Genomic DNA, 18,719 nt, shown 5'->3' with positions numbered 1-18,719 from the left:
TTTCGTCGAGTATAAATTTTAATCTGTGGTATTCCGATACTGATATATGGGTAATTATTTTAAAGTTTGACAACGTGAGTAAATTTATATGACATACCATAGTGAGTACTACGAAAAAGATTAAGTAACTTTCATATTATGAACAAAATCCTAGTTTGCACAAATTTGATATCATCGCTTGTTTACCACACAGACATAGGAATATTGTTTGACTCATTAACTCATTTATGAGGCTATTTATGTGTTTCGATTCCATTGTTACCTGTAGCCTAAACATATGAACTAGTTTTGACCAGAAAAATATCATCATATATTTCCACTAACAAATAGTATTTTATATATATACGAGTATATAACAAAAATTAAACCACATTTGTTAAGCAAACTAAACTAATTTCCCTACTATATAAAATGTTTATTCTAGTGATTAAGAAAGTAATAAAATTAATTGAAAAGTTTGAGAAGCACTAGTACATAACTTCAACGATGCAGTCATAACAAGACGTTACAAAGCAGTCATGTTGCAGTGTTCGATGGCAAATTGACTAAATAAGAACGGACGTATTTGCGTGCCAAATAATATGGCGATGTCATATCTGTGGATTATATTAATATTTGTGATTTGTGCGCAGGCTTTACATAGTTTTAAAGGTATGGATAATAATTGTTTAATTTCTTATTATTTAAATAGATTTAACCTAAAAATGAAACGTGCATTTTAATTTAGCTTGTTCAGAACATTACTTAGTTGTACGTTCTATGTTAAATTGATTTAATTCAATTTTATCGCCACTTTTATAGACTTATTCTTATCGGCGTAACCTAATTATTAAAATTAGTTCCTTAATATCTGTGTCCTTGTAGAGGTCAGGGTATCTTAGATATTTCATTCTTCAACTAATCATCCTATGGATGTTTTCAATGATAAACATTTCTACAGTACTGAACTGCATCCGCAATCTTTAATAAATACATTATTGTCAGCCGTTGCACGAATGGTCTAGCTTGGTAGATATAATACTTCATAGAAAATTGTTGTCGAGTAGAATAACTTATTATTCTAGACTAGCTTTACCCGCGACTTCGTCCGCGCGGAATAAAAAAAATGTACAAAAGATAAAAAGAGTTCCTATGTCCGTCTCATAGTTCTAAGCTACCTCCCCATCAATTTCAGCTAAATCAGTGTGACCGATCTTGAGTTATAAATAGTGTAACTAACACGACTTTCTTTTATACATATAGATATTATCGTTTCAAGGCAGTGTGTTCATCTGTTGTCTCTTCTTATATCTTTCAGATTATTTCCATACATATTTTCGTTAAATGTCGTAGTTAATGGAATTTTTTTTGCCTTGTTATCCATTAAATCCTAATTGTTGTTATTTGTTTAGTGCAGGAGTTCATCTTCACTTATCAACGTGTCGTGATTCTAAAGACGTGTTCTGAAGTTTTTGATTTGTCATCAAATAATTTTGACTTTGTGATTATTGGAAAAATTCCTTAACTTAACTATTTCACACTTTTTATCATTATGAACTTTGTGATCTGTGTGTGCCCAAAATATTGCGTCGCGTACCTGGTCTAGTGTAGCCTTGAATAGCAATGTCATCATCATCATCATCATCAGATCACTATATGTCACCACCGAGGGTCTCAGAGCCTACCCCAAGTTAGGGGTGACTAAGCCATAATCAACCAGGCTGGCCCAGTGCGGGTTGGTTGACTTCACACATATCACTGAATTTTGTTTTCCTTCACCTTAAGGACGTCGGATAAATGTACATAATATGTAAATCGAAAAACACATTGTTACATGGTGGGATTGGAACTCAGGACCTTCAGATTGCTAGTCAAGTGCTTATCATCTAAACCACCGACGCTCAGTGAGAATAGCAATATAGTTTAGTGTAACTTATTAAAACGTACTTAGTTGTAGTTAGTTGTAAGGGCTCGATTTCCGCAACTCCACGACTGGCGCGTATTTTACGTGTGAGCAGGATCTGGATTCACTCCAGCCAACCCAACTCTCCAAAGAATCCCAGCAACCCTTTGATGTTGTCGGTGATCTCTGGGAGTGTTCTCAAAACAACGTACTTATTTTTCTTAAGTAATTAAAGAGATGTACTGAGATACTGCATACATGGAGAGATTGAGTGGTGGATGCGTGAACTAATACATATTTTGGATCGTTTCAAAGACATGCATAGGTTGAGTTGGTAAGAACAAACAAATGAAAGGAAATTTTGGATAGATTCCATTGAAGTTGACATCTTACTAATATTATAAATGCGATTGTTTAGATGGATGGATGTTTGTTTGAAGATATCTCCTGAACAGCTCAACGGATCATGTTGAAATTTGGCACAGATGTAGAACATAGTCTGGAAGAAAGCATAGGCTACTTATTAATTTTTTTAATGTCGCGCGGACACAGTCGCGGGTGACAGCTAGTCAGTAAAAAAGATGTAATAAGTATGACGGATGGAATCGGGCAGTCTAATGATAATAAAAGCGATGTTATTTATTAATTGTTATGTTTCAAAAAACATGCATATTTAAGATTGCAACCACCAATTACATGAAATATGTTCACTTGTAAATTTACACCTCGTAAGCAAAGTTTAAACAATTGTGTATCAAATTACAAGAATTAAACAACGTAAAATGTATACAGCGTTTTAATTTAAGTCTTTGTTTAAATATGATTTGTTATTCCATTACAATAACCTCGCTGAATTAGAAAAAAAATTATTCTTCCTTAAAATGTAATATTTAAAGGTTATACATAATTTTTCCATCTTCTTTGTTCTTAGACGTGTAGCTCATTGCCGTGAAAGCGAACCGAACTAATGTGCGAGACATAAAAAGACACGATGTAATGTAGATTTTGCTCCATATTAAGTACTGAATGGATCACTAAAACGAACTTTATCCATAGACTCATGTCAAATTTTACTCCGATTCGGTCCCAGTTTGCTTTTTTTGTTTAATTAATTCTTTAGAGTTTGATCGTTATTTTTTTAACCACAGTTTATCTGCCAGTGACATGGCGATGTACTCTTTAGCTCAACATACATACATACATAGTAACATCATTGTATATAGTTAGAAGAGAGAGTTGCGTCCGCGCAGGTGTCACTATTTACAAACACTGTGCCTTCGTTTGATGAAACTAAACCGTCCTTAACAAACACAAACATAGAAAATAATGTTTATTAATCTATTTTATTGTGTGCTTTATCACGTAATACATTGTTTTGGACTGCACAATACAAAATGTACGTTAGCTACGAAATATAAGCAAGCTTAAATGATCGAATATGTTAAATGCTCATTGTATTTCTCATATCTCTGTTTTTATCCCACTTTACTTGTCAGTGCACCGGGTTTTCGTCCACCAGATCTTATCATTCATCTTTATAGTTCATTTTTAATTTCTTCGTTTTTTTTTGTTCGTTTGCAAAGAAATATGCTACGAAACTACTGAACTGATTTGAAAAATTCTTTCACTGTACAGAAGCTACACTATCCCCGGGTGATATAGGCTATATTTAGTAGTAGATTTTGTTTTTATTTCAAGCGGACGAAATCGCGGCCAACTGCTAGTATTAATTTTTACTATGCTGTTTCTATAACCTTGTGTTAGATACCGTAGCTATATATGATATGTATAAAATACGTGGTAAGCTGTTTCAATTTTTGGTTGAAGTCAATTCAGATCTCCTGCAATAAATTTTAGACATTTGGTACTAATAACAAAACTTAATCTTAAAACTGTCTAACCAAAAAATCCTTTACTATCAATATCAGCAGTTTATGACAGTTCACTGCTAATCACAGATTGTGTAACACCCTATGGAATAAATATAAAACAAAACTATTTCTTTCTTTCACAACCTTTTATTTCTCAAATGTCTTCATTTCTTCTTCCGTTACGCACGGCTTCGTGTTACCGGCCAGTACCACCTCCTAGGCAGCTTACATCCTCTGCCGTACTACCAAGGAGGTTCTATGAACTTCAATACGCGTTATACACAGATCTTCCCTAAGTATTACCTATCATAGTTTAATTATATAACGCAGCGATTAAACCTAGAACAGGTGGCTCATTTTTGAGCATTTATTGATAAAATTCTGTACGATGAAGCATGCGAATAAAAGTTGCAATAACAACAACACGTACCATTCGCTATCGGAAATCGTCGTATCCGATGGATGTCTCGTGTTTACGCAAACGTAAACGTGTTTCCAGTCACTTACTCCATTCATTACACAAAGCAATAATAGATGTTCAGAAATAGACCGAAATGTGTTCCACATTTTACATGTTCTAATATTAAGTTTTTAAAGCGTCAGTGGCTCAGGGGTTAAGCACTTGACTTGCAATCTGCAGATCCTGGGTACGACAGTCATGTACCAATGTGTTTTTCGATTTTCAATTTACATATGTATATTTATCCGACGTCCTTACGGTGGAGGAAAACATCGTGATGCTGCACATATCTGAGAAGTAATTCAATGATATGTGTGAAGTCAACTAACCCGCACTTATCCAGCGTGGTTGACTACGAGCTAGTCACCCTTTACTTGGGGTAGGCTCCAAGCCCCTCAGCTGGGGATAATATTAAGTTTTTCATCTAAAGCAAATAAGTATTACATGCTGTATTTTTGTTGCACGTTGTATTAGTTAACTAATTTAATTTAAGTACTTAGTCTCGAAGTTTCTCGCCACATTCTTTAATAATGCTTTGTCCTTTTTCGCTTTATGTATGCAATTTTTGGCAAGAAACTTTGTGAATTGCATCAGAGCATCGGGGAACTAATTTATCTCTATGGTTCCTAGATTTGGCATCGTACCAAAATTAAAAAGTTTACAAAGACGTATTCCATAATAGTGTTACAATTAATGTGACAAGATATAAAGAGAACTCTTTTATTGGGTAATGAAGATAAATCTAATATATAAAATTCTCGTGTCGCGGTGTTTGTGGTTAAACTCCTCCGAAACGGCTTGACCGATTCTCATGAAATTTTGTGAGCATATTCAGTAGGTCTGAGAATCGTCCAACATCTATTTTTCATAACACCCCCCCCCCATTTAGTTTTCGCGGACGACAGCTAATTATATCATATAAAGCTACGAATATAAATATTAATCTCGATGGCTTTAATTACAGTCCATTTCTATAAAATCTTAGAAATTAGACATACTCATTGTTATACAAATAATGAACGTGATGATACAAATGTAACCTTTTTTTTTTTCAGAGCTATATTGTCAAGATCCTGACACAAAAATGTTACACGCTGTGAACACAACATGGGCGGCGAAGTCTTTCTGTGGAAATTATACGTGCAAATTAAGAAAGAAAAATAGAACAAATACAGAATTAGTTACACCGCTTACAAAAATTAACATCACTAATATAAACATTAACTTTGTTAAAGATGATGACATGTCACCTAGTGCTAGTGACAAAGTAAAGACTACCGTGGATCCGCTCAAACCTAGTCTGACACGTTTATTGAGCAGGGAAAGAGTTATACCTAAAACCAAAGGTGATGACGAAAAGCGTAGTGACGACTCCTCAAAGGAAAATTATGGTGACCGTTATTTAACAGATAGTGAAATAAAAACAATAACTGATATGCTACATACAGTTAAAAAGAGTGATCTTGAAGCGATTGTTGAAATTTATAACTTAGCACAAGATATTTACAAGGATATAGAAAAAAATCAAGAAGAAACATTTTTCCAGGATACGATGACACCTATTCACGCTCATGGTTTCAATGATAATCAACAAGGGATTACAAGCGATAAGCAAAGAGTTTCTTATTGGTATGAGCCGTTAAATTTTCATAATAGTAAAGTGAAGCCGGAAGTCAGTGTAAACGAACCGACAACAACAACTATGCCAACTACAACAATACAACCTAATAAAATTAAAATTGCTGAAAATAGTAACATTGCTGATAATCCATACTTCAAGGAGTCATTAACAGACAAGGATGTTAGAAAATTACCTTACTATTATCCAATGTCGACTTTCCAAAGGGTTTCTTCTTATACCCACACGTTGAAACCGAAAACTGGAATAGAACCGGTGTCTAATCCGGAAATCAAAGTATGCAAAAAACTCCCACCATTGCAACCGCCTTCGACCACCAACAATTACCTGCTTCCATCATGGATAAATAAGTCATTAAAGAAATCCTATTTTGCGGTAACTCCACAAAATGTATTCGAACCATCACTCTTGTTACCCTTTCCCTTCGCATATGTAAATAATAATAATATAACCGCGTACCCTCCTAGTTACTACTACGATAACTACAATGGATATCCATGGGCACATTTAAATATATATAATAGAAATAGAAACTTTCATCAGTCTTACTTAGGCACAGCTTATATAGCCAGAGTTCCCGGTGAATCTTTGTACGTCAAACCTAATGTAAATAGTGATTACGAAGCGCAGCGAGGAACTATTACTAGAGATGACATCATAGATATTATATCTAGTTTAAAAGATAAAGAAATGAAGAAAATGCCTGATTGGCAAACTAATTCACTACCAAAGAAAGTAATTGATGAAGTCAAAGGAAATGCAGAGAAATCAAAGATGTTAAAACCTTTAAGAAAGAAAGTGAGAATAGAAAGAATAGGGAAAGTAATAAAATTAGATGAGTCTTCAAGATCTAAAAGAAGTATTAATAATGAAGATCCCTTTGATGGAATTGATGAATATGAAACATATATTACTACAACAACGTAAGTATTAATTTGCTAGAAACTACTGCATGAAAATATTTCTGCATTGAACGGAACTATATGAAACATCTTTGCTACGTCGTGCAGATTTTGTGTGCCCTTGTTTTTTCTTGTTTCCTAAAAATCACCTTCCTTTAATATGCCTTAAACGTCTTTAGGCTAAGCAACATGTTATGCGGAGGGATAATAATCATATAAACAAAAAAGTAATGACATTGACTGTGGATGACTATAAAGGTAGAGGAAGACCAAAGAAAGTATGGATGGATTGTGTGAAAGAGGATATGCGTAAGAAGGGGGTGCAGATATGACGGCTGATAGAGATGTATGGAGGAGTGCTTACTGTGCCGACCCTCCATAGGGATGAGGGCAGGTTGATGATGATGATGATGTCTTTAGGCTAAGCAAATGATCTAACTGCAATTATTACTCTAATTATAGTCAGTATTTTAGACCTTCTAAGCAATTTTTTTTTAATTTAAATTATTTCTTTACGATGTACGACATCTATATATATCGATGTGTGTTGGATTAGGAAAAGGTGTTTTTTTTTTATAAATTGACAAATGACTACGCCCTACTTGTAACACCTTTGGTATAAAAAGTTGACAAATTAGTTAAAAAGAATTCAGTGTAGGAATGCATCCCTTTTGTCCCCGACAGATGTCCCTCCGTATCTTTATTCACCATTTTTTGTAATCACAGTTTTTGTAATTTGGAACGCATTAATCTTATGTTTTCTTCTAACAAGCATTCTTTTTAAGAACATAAGTAGATATAGAATATATTCTGGGTTATTTTTTGTTCAACATAATTAACAAATCAGCAATATTTATTGTTCTATGAGATGTTTAGTATAGTACTCCACTGCCTTGAACATATATCTTTTGTTCTCCAACAATCGTTTTCAATATTACTAGGATGTTGTTTTAAAATCTAAGTTTTGCCAAACAAAACAGCTACAGAGCAACTTGTAACAAAACATTCTGCGCTAGTGAATTTTAGTTTTCACTAGTCCTCGTTGCTTCGTTGAAAAAGTTTTTAATTAGTGTTATTTCGGATACTTTTTTTTACAGAGCTTCGTGATCTTTTGTTTCTCACGGCGTTTACGAATTTATCTATATATTGTTTAAATTTTTAATTAAAATATTGTCGAGTTTTAGCAATAAAAAGACTTATAGAGTATTTAAAAGCAAACATTTGGTTCTTAAATTTAGGTCATTTAATTCGAGAAGTACAATTCATATTTCTAAATTTTATTAGCATGTCATTATTGAACGAAAGGGATAGCAATATTGTTGTTAAAAACATGTAATGATAGTGGAGACTCAACATTTACGGAGGTCATTGTCTCCAACCTTTTCTCAACTTCTACGATTTGTTTTTGTTACATGTGTGTACGTTCTACTGTGACCTTCCTATAGCCTTAACACCTTGATAGATTTTTAAGTTATTTTTATTAAGTTTTATTCCATTTTAATTCATCCCTGGAGTGTCTTGAATTGTCTCTTTCATTTGTATTTAATTAATTACTAATTTATTTTTTCTCAGGTGTCAGCCGAGTACAGAAATAGGATTCTTCCGTAGAGGGAACATGAGTAGATCGTTCCCAGAATGTTGCCCAGAGAGAATACAGAGCTGACCACAGGTATAGACAACACGGAGATCTTATTGAACATTTTGAAATTCGAATACGTTTTTAAATTTAAATTCGGATTTTACAAAACAAATTAATTTTTGTAACGTGTCAGACAAATATTTAGGAACTTAAATTAGTTACGGTTTAGTCGTATTACATATACTAATAGTCGATAGAAATATAAACAATAAAGATTTATTGGGTATGCATTAAGTATACAGGGTTAAATTTTAGTGGACATTTTTTAACAATAATACATCGATGTATATATTTTGGCCACTGTACTACAAAATTACAACATTCGGATTCATTCAATGCTAATTTAAGTATTAGGTACTAAAGTTCCCTTAGTGTATACTAAGAGACTTCATTAGTAGCCTATGTGTTCTTGAAAAAAAAAAAAAAAACTAGTAGCATGTGTTTTTCCAGGCTACGTTCAACATCTGACTGTTAAAAAGACTTTATGGTTGGCATTAATATAGGAGAAAAAATTTAGACATTATAGTTGTGTCTAAGGAGAAACACAAGGAATACGTTAGTGTCCAAAAATTCCTAAAAAATATATATATATATATTTTTTTTAGTATTATTTAAACTTAAAGCTTGCACTATGAAATATTTAGATTCTTGAAAATATTTTTAATTTATTGCAACGCATTCCGGGTTCAGGTTGTCTAGAACGTTATCAGCGGATTTCTGATACGAAAATCCTAATTTGAAACACTGTTATCTACAGAGGTTTTTGGTCTCAGAAATCCACCGTAAGAGCTTTGAATCAATTAGGTTATGTGTAAGATTATATAAGACTTTGTAAATAATTTTGTAATAAACATTTATAATATTGTATTTTTTTTAATTTTTAAACAAATTCATAAAATTGTTAACTTTATTCATATTCAATATTTAACTGATACTAAATTAAATATAAATTATATACTAACATGGACCAATGATCTGGTCAAGGTTGCGGGAGCATCCTGGATGCGGGTTGCACAGGACCGATCATCGTGGCGATCTTTGGGGGAGGCCTATGCCCAGCAGTGGGCGTTACGAGGCTGGAATGATGATGATGATGAAATTAAATATTGTTTTCCTCTTGTAAAACACTAGCTTTTGCCCCACGACTTCTAAACAAGTAGCCAATGTGTTCTAAAAAAAACTAGTAGCCTATATGTTTTTCCAGACTACGTTCAAAACCTATGCCAAATTTCAGCGAGATCTGTTCAGCCGTTATTGAAATACGTAATAACATATATCCAACCATCCATACATCTAAATATTCCCATTAATAATGTACTAGCTTTTACCCGCGACTCTGTCCACGCGGAATTAAAAAATCTCAATTAGTAGCCTATGTGTTTTTCCTTACATATTCCTTATATTACACCTATACCAAATGTCAGCGAGATCCTTTGAGCCTGGAGACACTTAATAACACACATCCATCCATACATCTGTCTAAACTTTCGCATTTATAATATTACTAAGACTGGTAAGAAGTAAGATAACATTACCATTTTCATTCAAATATAAATTTTGATATTTATTCATTTATTCGTAACATAGCACTTAATAAAAAAAACATTCGGAGCCAATGCCTACATCGGGTCGCTGCGTCACCTTAGTTAGTTAACTAAATCAATCAACAATGGATGAATTGATCGAAAAATTTATTGTACAATAATATCAGTTTGTTAAAAATACATTAGTCTTGTCTACGCGATCCCAATTAAGTAAAGGACGAGGCGAGATAATGCTTAATTTAAAATTAATCACCAAAAAAAAAACCTGTCTCAATAAATCAGACAGAAAAGACGCCCCCGCTTTCGGATCGTATTGTTAATTTCGACTGTCGTAAGCTATCTATGCCTTTCCTTTTCAAACGGAATGAGTGAGATGGTAGTATTGTTGGAATACAAATACGATAGTGGAGACACATCGTAACGCGCTTGAAACCAGTTTGTACTCAAGCATGTGTTTTGTTATGGATTTCATTTAATTTATTACTTGAAATCTTTTGAACAACTTTTTCTATAGAACGGAAATATAGATTTTTTTTAAATGCAACATTAGATCTTTATGTTACCGTAAAATTACAAATACTATACTTTATTCTTATACATTTGAACTACGTAAGCATTATAAAAAACTACACACAACTCACGCCTGTAACCAAGAGCGGTAGGCAGAGATCACGGACCTCCATTTGGTGTGACGGAACGTGACGGTGGCGAGCCGCGTCGCCGTCTTTTTCTCCTGGCAATTCACACTTATGTGCATCACGATGATTTCCTTCACCTTATGAACTTCGGATAAATGTATTACATGGCGGGATTCGAACCCAGGACCTGCAGATTGCAAGTCAAGTGCTTAACCCCTGAGGCAACGACGCTCTATGAAAAACTATAAAACAAAATTAAAATAATTTTCCTTAAAATTATTTGAACTCAATGAATATTTTAGGACTTTTTAAATTACTAAACGATTATATCTTCATAAGTTGGTCGTTAAATTTCTTTATTATTATATCTACAATAGGATTAAAACCTTTCCGACTAACAACTGTCCATAACAGCCATATAAACCTTGCTTTAATGTTGCCATGATATCAAACTAATGTACCCATAACAATTCCTTACAAAAAATGGTTCGAAAGTCTTAGTAGGGTCCACTTAAAAAAGCATTTACCCTACCAAGTAAGGGATGGAGTTATCATAAATGTGTAAGGAGTAAAAGAGAGAACACCGAAATATTTAAATTAAGTCCGTTCCCTTGATGTCGGGCATTATTTTTTTATCGGTACCTCTAAATAAAGATGTGTGTCGTAACTTTAGTACTCTTCTGGGCACATTTGTTATTGTCTAAGATGTTATAAAGAAGATTTCTGCGTGACATTGTCGTGAAAAAAATGGTTTCTATTTTACATTATGTTTTCACAGAAGTTACACTATTAAATATAAACTAAAAATACTTTAGTGCATAGATATTTAATAATTTAGACCGAACATAATGAACTAAACATTACTGTATAAAGCACTAGTTCTATTGCAAATTTGCCAAAATTTGTAACAAGCATCCTCTATCTCACTAATATTATAAATGCGAATGTTTAGATGGATGTTTGTTTGAAGGTATCTCCGTTACAGTTCTACGGATCTTGATTAAATTTGGCACAGATCTAGAACATAGTCTGAAAGGACACATAGGCTACTTATTAATTATTTTTTATTTCGCGCGAACGGAGTCGCAATCGACAGCTACTTGTTAAAATTATTTAAAATACAAAAAAAAACATGGCGATTTTGATTAGGCTGAAGGAAAGTGCTCCTAAAGCCTTTCTACAACTAATAATTGTGTTTAAAAATTTCCTTCTAATATTATTTTACAGTGGTAGATCCTGCAACACCAATATTTGTTGGGTGCATGAATGGGTCAGGACGATGAAATACCACGACCACAGAAGACAGGCGTCAAGTGGAAGCAATTCCGCGTTTCGTCTAACAAATGTGGTGCCGGAGGCCTAATTTCAGTTCAAATTCCCTTCCCACCGTTTTCTTATAAGGAAAGGATGGGAAGGGGAAGAGGATTTGACGGAGATGGAGGATGCATATGCTCTTTCTGTACATCCCCTCTTCGATCGATTAAAGGTAGGCAACGCATCTGTAATTGCAGATGTCTATGGGTAGCGGTCGCTTCGCTATTTAGGCCGAATCAAGTGACTGCTTGCTCATTTGTCAACTAATAATATAAAAAAATATATTTAATTTAAAAAGTAAGTTTCCTGATAATATAAATTCCTAAAATGGAATGGTCAATAAACTGGGATTAGACGTTGTGTTACTTGTGTTAGTAAAATATTTGTTCTGTACCATGATAACGCATACTTGGTAATGCTTTGTATTAGGGTTGAGGCTTTCATTTATAAATTACTAGCTGTCGCCTGCGACTCCGTCCGTAAGAAATTAAAAAAAATAAGTAGCCTATGTGTTCTTCCAGACTATGAACTACATCTATGCCAAATTTCATCAAGATCCGTTGAGCATTTCTAGAGATACCTTCAAACAAACATCCATCCATATAAACATTCGCATTTATAATTTATGTATTAGTAAAATATAGGGTTGGTTATTTATTTCCTTGACAATAAAATCGGTTAAATATATTTAAGTATTAACAAAATAGATTTAAATTTAAAAAATATAAGATAGAAATATTATACTATATTAGAAACAATGTGGCTGAAAAATTTAAAACAAGTGCATAAATTCCTCTTTTTCCAGTAAGTAAAGGAAGCAATTTATTGGCATTTGTCAAGGAAGTTGGAAGGCATTTGTCAAAACAAAATCCGCCATTTTAATAAACCCCAATCCACAAACAAAAGGTCTATTTCTACCTGCATATTTCAGATACAAAAGGAATTGAACAAATTAATTTTACAAACATATTTCATTGTTTGAGCTCAGAATAGATTAACAAGACATAATAGCATCAATTACAACTCCTCCGGAATTTCATTAAGTTTCTATAATGTATGGACACCATGCTGCTGGAATTGTGAGCATTCCTGTTATAATATTGTACCACTTTATAATGGACATAATACGATAACATTTGCTCCTACAGAAAAACATTTAACTCAGCCGTACACTTAAAAAAAAGAACAATCAGGTAGGTCATGTACGTATTCCAAATACATATTTTCTTTTGTAAAAAAAAACAACTGACGGCAGAGCTGCATTAATTTTTTGATGTCATAAAAATAGTATAATTAATAATTAATTTAAATTATGTAAATTATAATATTCGTGGCGAACTTTGGGGCATGCTTATGCCCAACAGTGGGCGTCATGTGTCTGAGAAGAAGAAGCATTATACTCGTAATAAGACATTATTACGTTCAAAGACCTTCCAACAATTAATTCAATCACACTAATATTATAAATGCGAATGTTTAGATGGATGGATGGACGGATCTTGATGAAATTTGGCACAGATGTAGAACATAGTCTGGAAGAACATAGGGTACAAACTATGTTATTTTATAATTTCGCGCGGACGGTGTCGCGGGCGACAATTAGTTAAAAATTAAATAAAAAAATACCATAATTTAAACTTCACTTATATGATTGAAACTAAGGATAGGAAACATACTGAATAAACAAATTTAAGATTTAAAAAAAAAAACATATTTATAGTGAATTCTAATCTCGGAATAGAAACTCCTTGACTTTCAATTATGTACGAGTATTTTTTTTTAAATTCCTCAACATTATTGGAAGATTTCTTTATACGAGAAAAGTAAACAATTTTGGTCACCATACTAAGTTAGCTTACAGATATTTCATCAAACATGAGCAGAGCGCTTTTAAACAATGTCTCGGAACAATAAAACTAATTCGACATCTAGTTCTTTATTACGAAATTCCAGTAACATACTTGTCTTAATTTTTATTTTATTTTTTTGTTTTTTTATCCGAAAAAGAGGCAAAGAGCAAGCGGCCACCTTATTCGCCATTATAACGAAGCAATTGCAGATGCGTTGCCTATTTTTAATCGTCCAAGACGACGCACAAAATGAGAACATTTACCTTTCACTGATTATTATCCAAATACCTTAGAATCCGTGTGAACGGTATATTTGTAAAGTAACAAAAAATAGCGTCATATAAAGAGACTATTGTAACACTGCCATCCTTTACATTTTAAATATTCTCTCAACGTTTACTTTGACGCCTCGAGAAGGAAATCCCCATCAGAATTTGTAAAGTAAACATGACGTAGAAAAATAAATCCTTTAGTTAAAGGGTTAATTTTAAAACCGGATATCGTTCTACATGTCACAAACAAACAATACGATACGAGCTTATGAGAGAAGAGACTAAACGTTGGTTTCTAAGACCAAAATCTTATATATAAAATTCTCGTGTCACGGGGTTCGAACTTGAACTCCGAAACGGCTTGACCGATTCTCATGAAATTTTGTGAGCATATTACTCAAATAAAAAAACTAAACTGAGAATCGGCCAACATCTATTTTTCATAAACCCCCCCCCCCATTTAGATTTTTTTTAACTGCGCGCGGGAGGAGTCGCAGGCGACAGCTAGTCTATACCTATCTATATATATATAAAAGAAAGTCATGTTAGTTACACCATTTATAACTCAAGAACGGCTGAATCGATTTGACTGAAAATTGGTGGGCAGGTAGCTTAGAACCAGGAAACGGACATAGGATAATTTTTACACCGTTTTCTATTTTTTATTTCGCGCGGACGGAGTCGCGGGTAAAAGCTAGTATACATATAAAACTTATCGTCATCCCTGTCATTATCTTTGACAGAACAGAGATAGAAAAGAGATAAACGAAGATTTTGGTCTCAGAAACCCACTGTAAAAGAGTTTTAAGTTTTACTACTAAAAGAAAATTCCTTCCATTATAAAAAACTAGCTTGCTTAGAGTTTTGCCGAATTTTAGTTGGTGGTTGTTGAAAACATCTAATTTCAGAATTCTACTCAGATGTTACCTGCTTATAAACATCCATTCAACGCATTTATAATGTACTAGCTGTTGCCCGCAACGCGTATGCGCTGAATTAAAAAAAAACGTGACGAAATAAAAAATATATATATATAGCACATAACATCCGGGGATAATATAGCTACCGACAGAAATTTCTATGATTCATCATAGTTTTTTTATTTTAGAATGTTAAGTGAACAAGAACAAAATCCAAAACACTTAACCGACATCTATTTGATCCATTTTAGAAAGTGCTTTGACAATAATCAGTTGATGCGTCACTCATATACTGCCTTCTTGGTGACACATTCCAGAAATGCATTTTACTGTATTTATAATAAACTAGCTGTCATCCGCGACTCTGTCCGAGCGGGATTTAAAAAAAAAAACTTTTTTATGCCTATGTGTTCTTCCAAAATTTCATCGAGATCCTTTGAACCGTTCTAGAGATACTCGTATCTTTAAACAAACATCCATCCATCCGAACATTCGCATTTATAATATTAGTAGGAATTTAAGCTTTTCGAATCATTCTTTTTATAACTCAAATGGCCCGCTTCAGCGGTGCAATACGACCACACAGAAGACAGGCGCGAAGTGGTAGAAATTTCTCCAGTCTAGACGAAAGTGTGATTGTCTGGGGCCAAATTCTAGTCCTGTACCACTTCGCAGTCTTTTTGATACCAAAAAGATTGCTTCAAATCTTAAATGGTATTGGTATTTGGTACAGTTGTTATATAATGTATTTATACACTCAACTAAGTTAATAAAACCAACTTTAATAAATGTAAATAACAACTTAATACATATAATATTCGAAGTTAAACTGAATCCGATTGTGTTAATTTCGTTAAACCTATAACCGCAATTTGCTTTTAAATTCAATTGTACGGAACACTGGTTTGAATCGGTGACCAGAGTATGTTCGTAAATAGCTAGCTGTAGCGTATTATATGCCTGTAGTACACAACTACGTAATCTAAGTAACGTAAGATAACGAGATAAAAAAACTTAAAGCAAACTATTCTTCATATTACTTTCGGTTTCCACTGTTGAAATAAATGTATAAAAATATGGTTACGTCTCTTTTTTCAACAGATAGATAGAGAGGAACAGAGTGAGAGAGAGAGAGAGAGATAACAATAATTTTGTGTCCATGTACGTTTTACATAACATTGTTTTTTTTTTTTTTTTTCAGTAAAAATCTGTGAGTATATATTTCATATCAATCTTCTTAGCAAAGTTTACAAACTACCAAGTGATTTGATGTGGCTCTTCTATCGCTTCGCTCTCGCCTAGCTTTCGCTGTGTACTATGGGTGTTACATCACTAAGATGCTACGACATTTCTCGTGGTGGCTATTAAAAATTCAGCAGTCGTCTAATGAAGTCTGAGACCCGATGAAACATTAATTAGCACCCGGAATCCAGGACATACCGTTATCCCGTCGTCAAGCTTGGTTCTTCTTTATGTAATTGCTGCCGTTTATGGTGAAAAGTTTAAATTTAGAACGACAGATGTCGCTTCACGTATTGATGTAATTAGTAGAATTAAGAATTCCACTGCCGTGTCACTTATATTAATACTTATTGTAAATTCATAACCTTTCATAAAAAGAGACAACAATTTTTTTAATATAAATGTAACATCAGTGAAATTCTACGGTAAATAATATTACAAAAAAAGTACTGTGGGTCTATTACGAATATTTATAACAATCGCCATCGTGTCGTCGTCGAATTTGTGCAGCGTCTCTTCGTGTACTATCGGGCGTAAAGTAAATGAAGACTGCTTATAGTGTTTATTATATAAAACAAAGTATACTTTTTTTATATTACAAGGTGGCAAACGAGCAAGCGTTCACATGAATTCGCTGAAATGGCGAAGCGACCGCTGCCTATAGACATTCGCAATTGCAGATGCGTTGCCTACCCTCAATCAACGAAGGAGGAGACGCACAAAAAGAGAATATTTAACCTTCCTATGCAGATGCATTTGATGGAGGAGATCCTCCTCCATCAAATCCACCTCCCCTTCCCATCCTTTTCTTATAACAAAATGGTGGGAAGGGAAAGAGGACTAAAATTAGGCCTCCGGTACCACACTCATCAGACGAAACGCGGAATTACTTCCACTTCACATCTGTCTTCTGTGTAGTCGTGGTATTTCACCAGGCGAGCCGACCAATTCGTGCAACTGATGTTGTTGTTGCTGGCGTCTACCACGGTTAAAAGCTTTCATAAAAAGAAAACCTTACTATGGTTGAATTCAAACGTGTAATGTAACTTAAACAAGTTGTAACTTAAAAAAAAAATATTTTGTAAAGGTTATTGTTAGCGCTGCAACATAAAGTTATTCCTTTTTAGCCGACTTCAAAAAGAAGGAGGTTATCAATTCGACTGAATTTTTTTTTTTTTTTTTTTTTTATGTGTGTTACCGCGATACTCCGCCCCTGGCGGTCGGATTTTGATAAAAATTGTTTTAATCGAAAGGAAGTGCTTGCAGGTGGGTCCCATTTTTTTGTTTTTTTTTTTAAATAACTAGAAGACTAGTAGATTTTGAATATAGCTTCAAAATTTGTTGCGGAAATTAGGGACATTTTTGCTTTCAGCGCTTACGTAGGCTAAACTATAGGACCTACATAAAAATGATGTATGGCGAATTGTAGCTCTTTAAATGTGCTAAATAAAAGTCCGCGATAGCATATATCTATCTTTTATAGTTTTCTCACAATAACCATTTTTTTCTTTAGAAACATTAATTAAATTCATGCCCTATTTCCGACGCTATTATTCAAGTTCAGTATTAACCCTTATGTAAATAAATATGTTCATTATCAAGAGAATTTAATGTAGATTATATTTGCAATTGAAACTATATCATTCTGTCAAATAGTTTAGGAGATATCGTAAGAATAAAATTACGCGGAAACGAAAAATGCTACATCGCGTTACAATGAATAGCACAAATTTGCTTTCTGGGCTTACGTAGGTCAAACTATATGACCTACGTTAAAATGATGTATCGAGTAATTATAGATCCTTAAATTTGCTAAATTAAAGTCTCAGGTGGCATATATCTATCATCTATGGATGTCTCACAAAAACCATGTTATTATGAACAAACTTCGATTAAATTGCACACGAAAAACAGCGTCGTAAGCTTACGGCGCTATTATATTATATTCGATATGAATCCTTATCCAAATAAATATGTTTGATGGCTAGAGTATTAAATGCAGATTACATTAGCCTTTAAACTATGTAATTCTGATCAATAGTTTGGAAGATATTAAATTATTAAAAAAACTACGCGCATTCGAAAAATGCTACTGCGGCGCGCGGCTGGACAAAATTAAAGGCACGCTACGATGTATTAGTTCGTTAATTTTCAATTTGTATACCGATTTTGATAATTATTTCATTGTTTAAAGGATAAGTGGTTATCTGCTGCATTCTAAATTAGTTTTTGAATTGAAGTACACACATATTAAATAGGAAAGTCCTTTTCTTTATTTGTCTTATTTATGTCCTTATACGTATTAAGGAAATTTGTAATTAAACTTCAAATTCACTAAAAATTGAGAAATAAAACAAACATTTTAAGAAAAAAAAATAGCCGACTTCAAAACAAAAAAAACTATCTCAAACAAAATGCGCTCAAAAGTAACTTAAAAAAAAACAATTTCAAACAAAATGCACTCAAAAGTAACGTAAAAAAACAATTTCAAACAAAATGCACTCAAAAGTAACGTAAAAAAACAATTTCAAACAAAATTCACTCAA

At 33.3% G+C, this 18,719-nt stretch overlaps 2 protein-coding genes across 2 annotated transcripts in view; one reads left to right on the top strand and one right to left on the bottom strand.

Moving 5' to 3' along the window:
• The window catches only part of LOC106716866 (protein madd-4), a 251,965-nt gene that overhangs the window by 111,490 nt on the left and 121,756 nt on the right, over positions 1-18,719 (bottom strand). The gene's annotated exons all lie outside the window — the stretch shown is intronic.
• Positions 522-8,434, top strand: LOC106716903. The gene is made up of 3 exons (XM_014510555.2): positions 522-651; positions 5,269-6,775; positions 8,327-8,434. Exons 1-3 carry the CDS (start codon positions 582-584, stop codon positions 8,415-8,417), a joined length of 1,668 nt encoding a protein of 555 aa, XP_014366041.2. The 5' UTR covers positions 522-581; the 3' UTR covers positions 8,418-8,434.

The sequence above is a fragment of the Papilio machaon genome, chromosome 25 (genome assembly GCF_912999745.1).
Source record: "Papilio machaon chromosome 25, ilPapMach1.1, whole genome shotgun sequence".
NCBI lineage: Eukaryota > Metazoa > Arthropoda > Insecta > Lepidoptera > Papilionidae > Papilio > Papilio machaon.
The sequence above is the reverse complement of the archived record's forward strand: the minus strand, read 5'-3'. Positions and strand labels throughout refer to the sequence as shown.

Excerpts from the sequence above, each read along its gene's own strand:
- LOC106716903 (XM_014510555.2), top strand. The coding sequence starts at position 582 with ATGGCGATGTCATATCTGTGGATTATATTAATATTTGTGATTTGTGCG. Across the intron at positions 652-5,268 it reads GGCTTTACATAGTTTTAAAG|AGCTATATTGTCAAGATCCT; the intron begins GTATGGATAATA and ends TTTTTTTTTCAG. Across the intron at positions 6,776-8,326 it reads ACATATATTACTACAACAAC|GTGTCAGCCGAGTACAGAAA; the intron begins GTAAGTATTAAT and ends ATTTTTTCTCAG.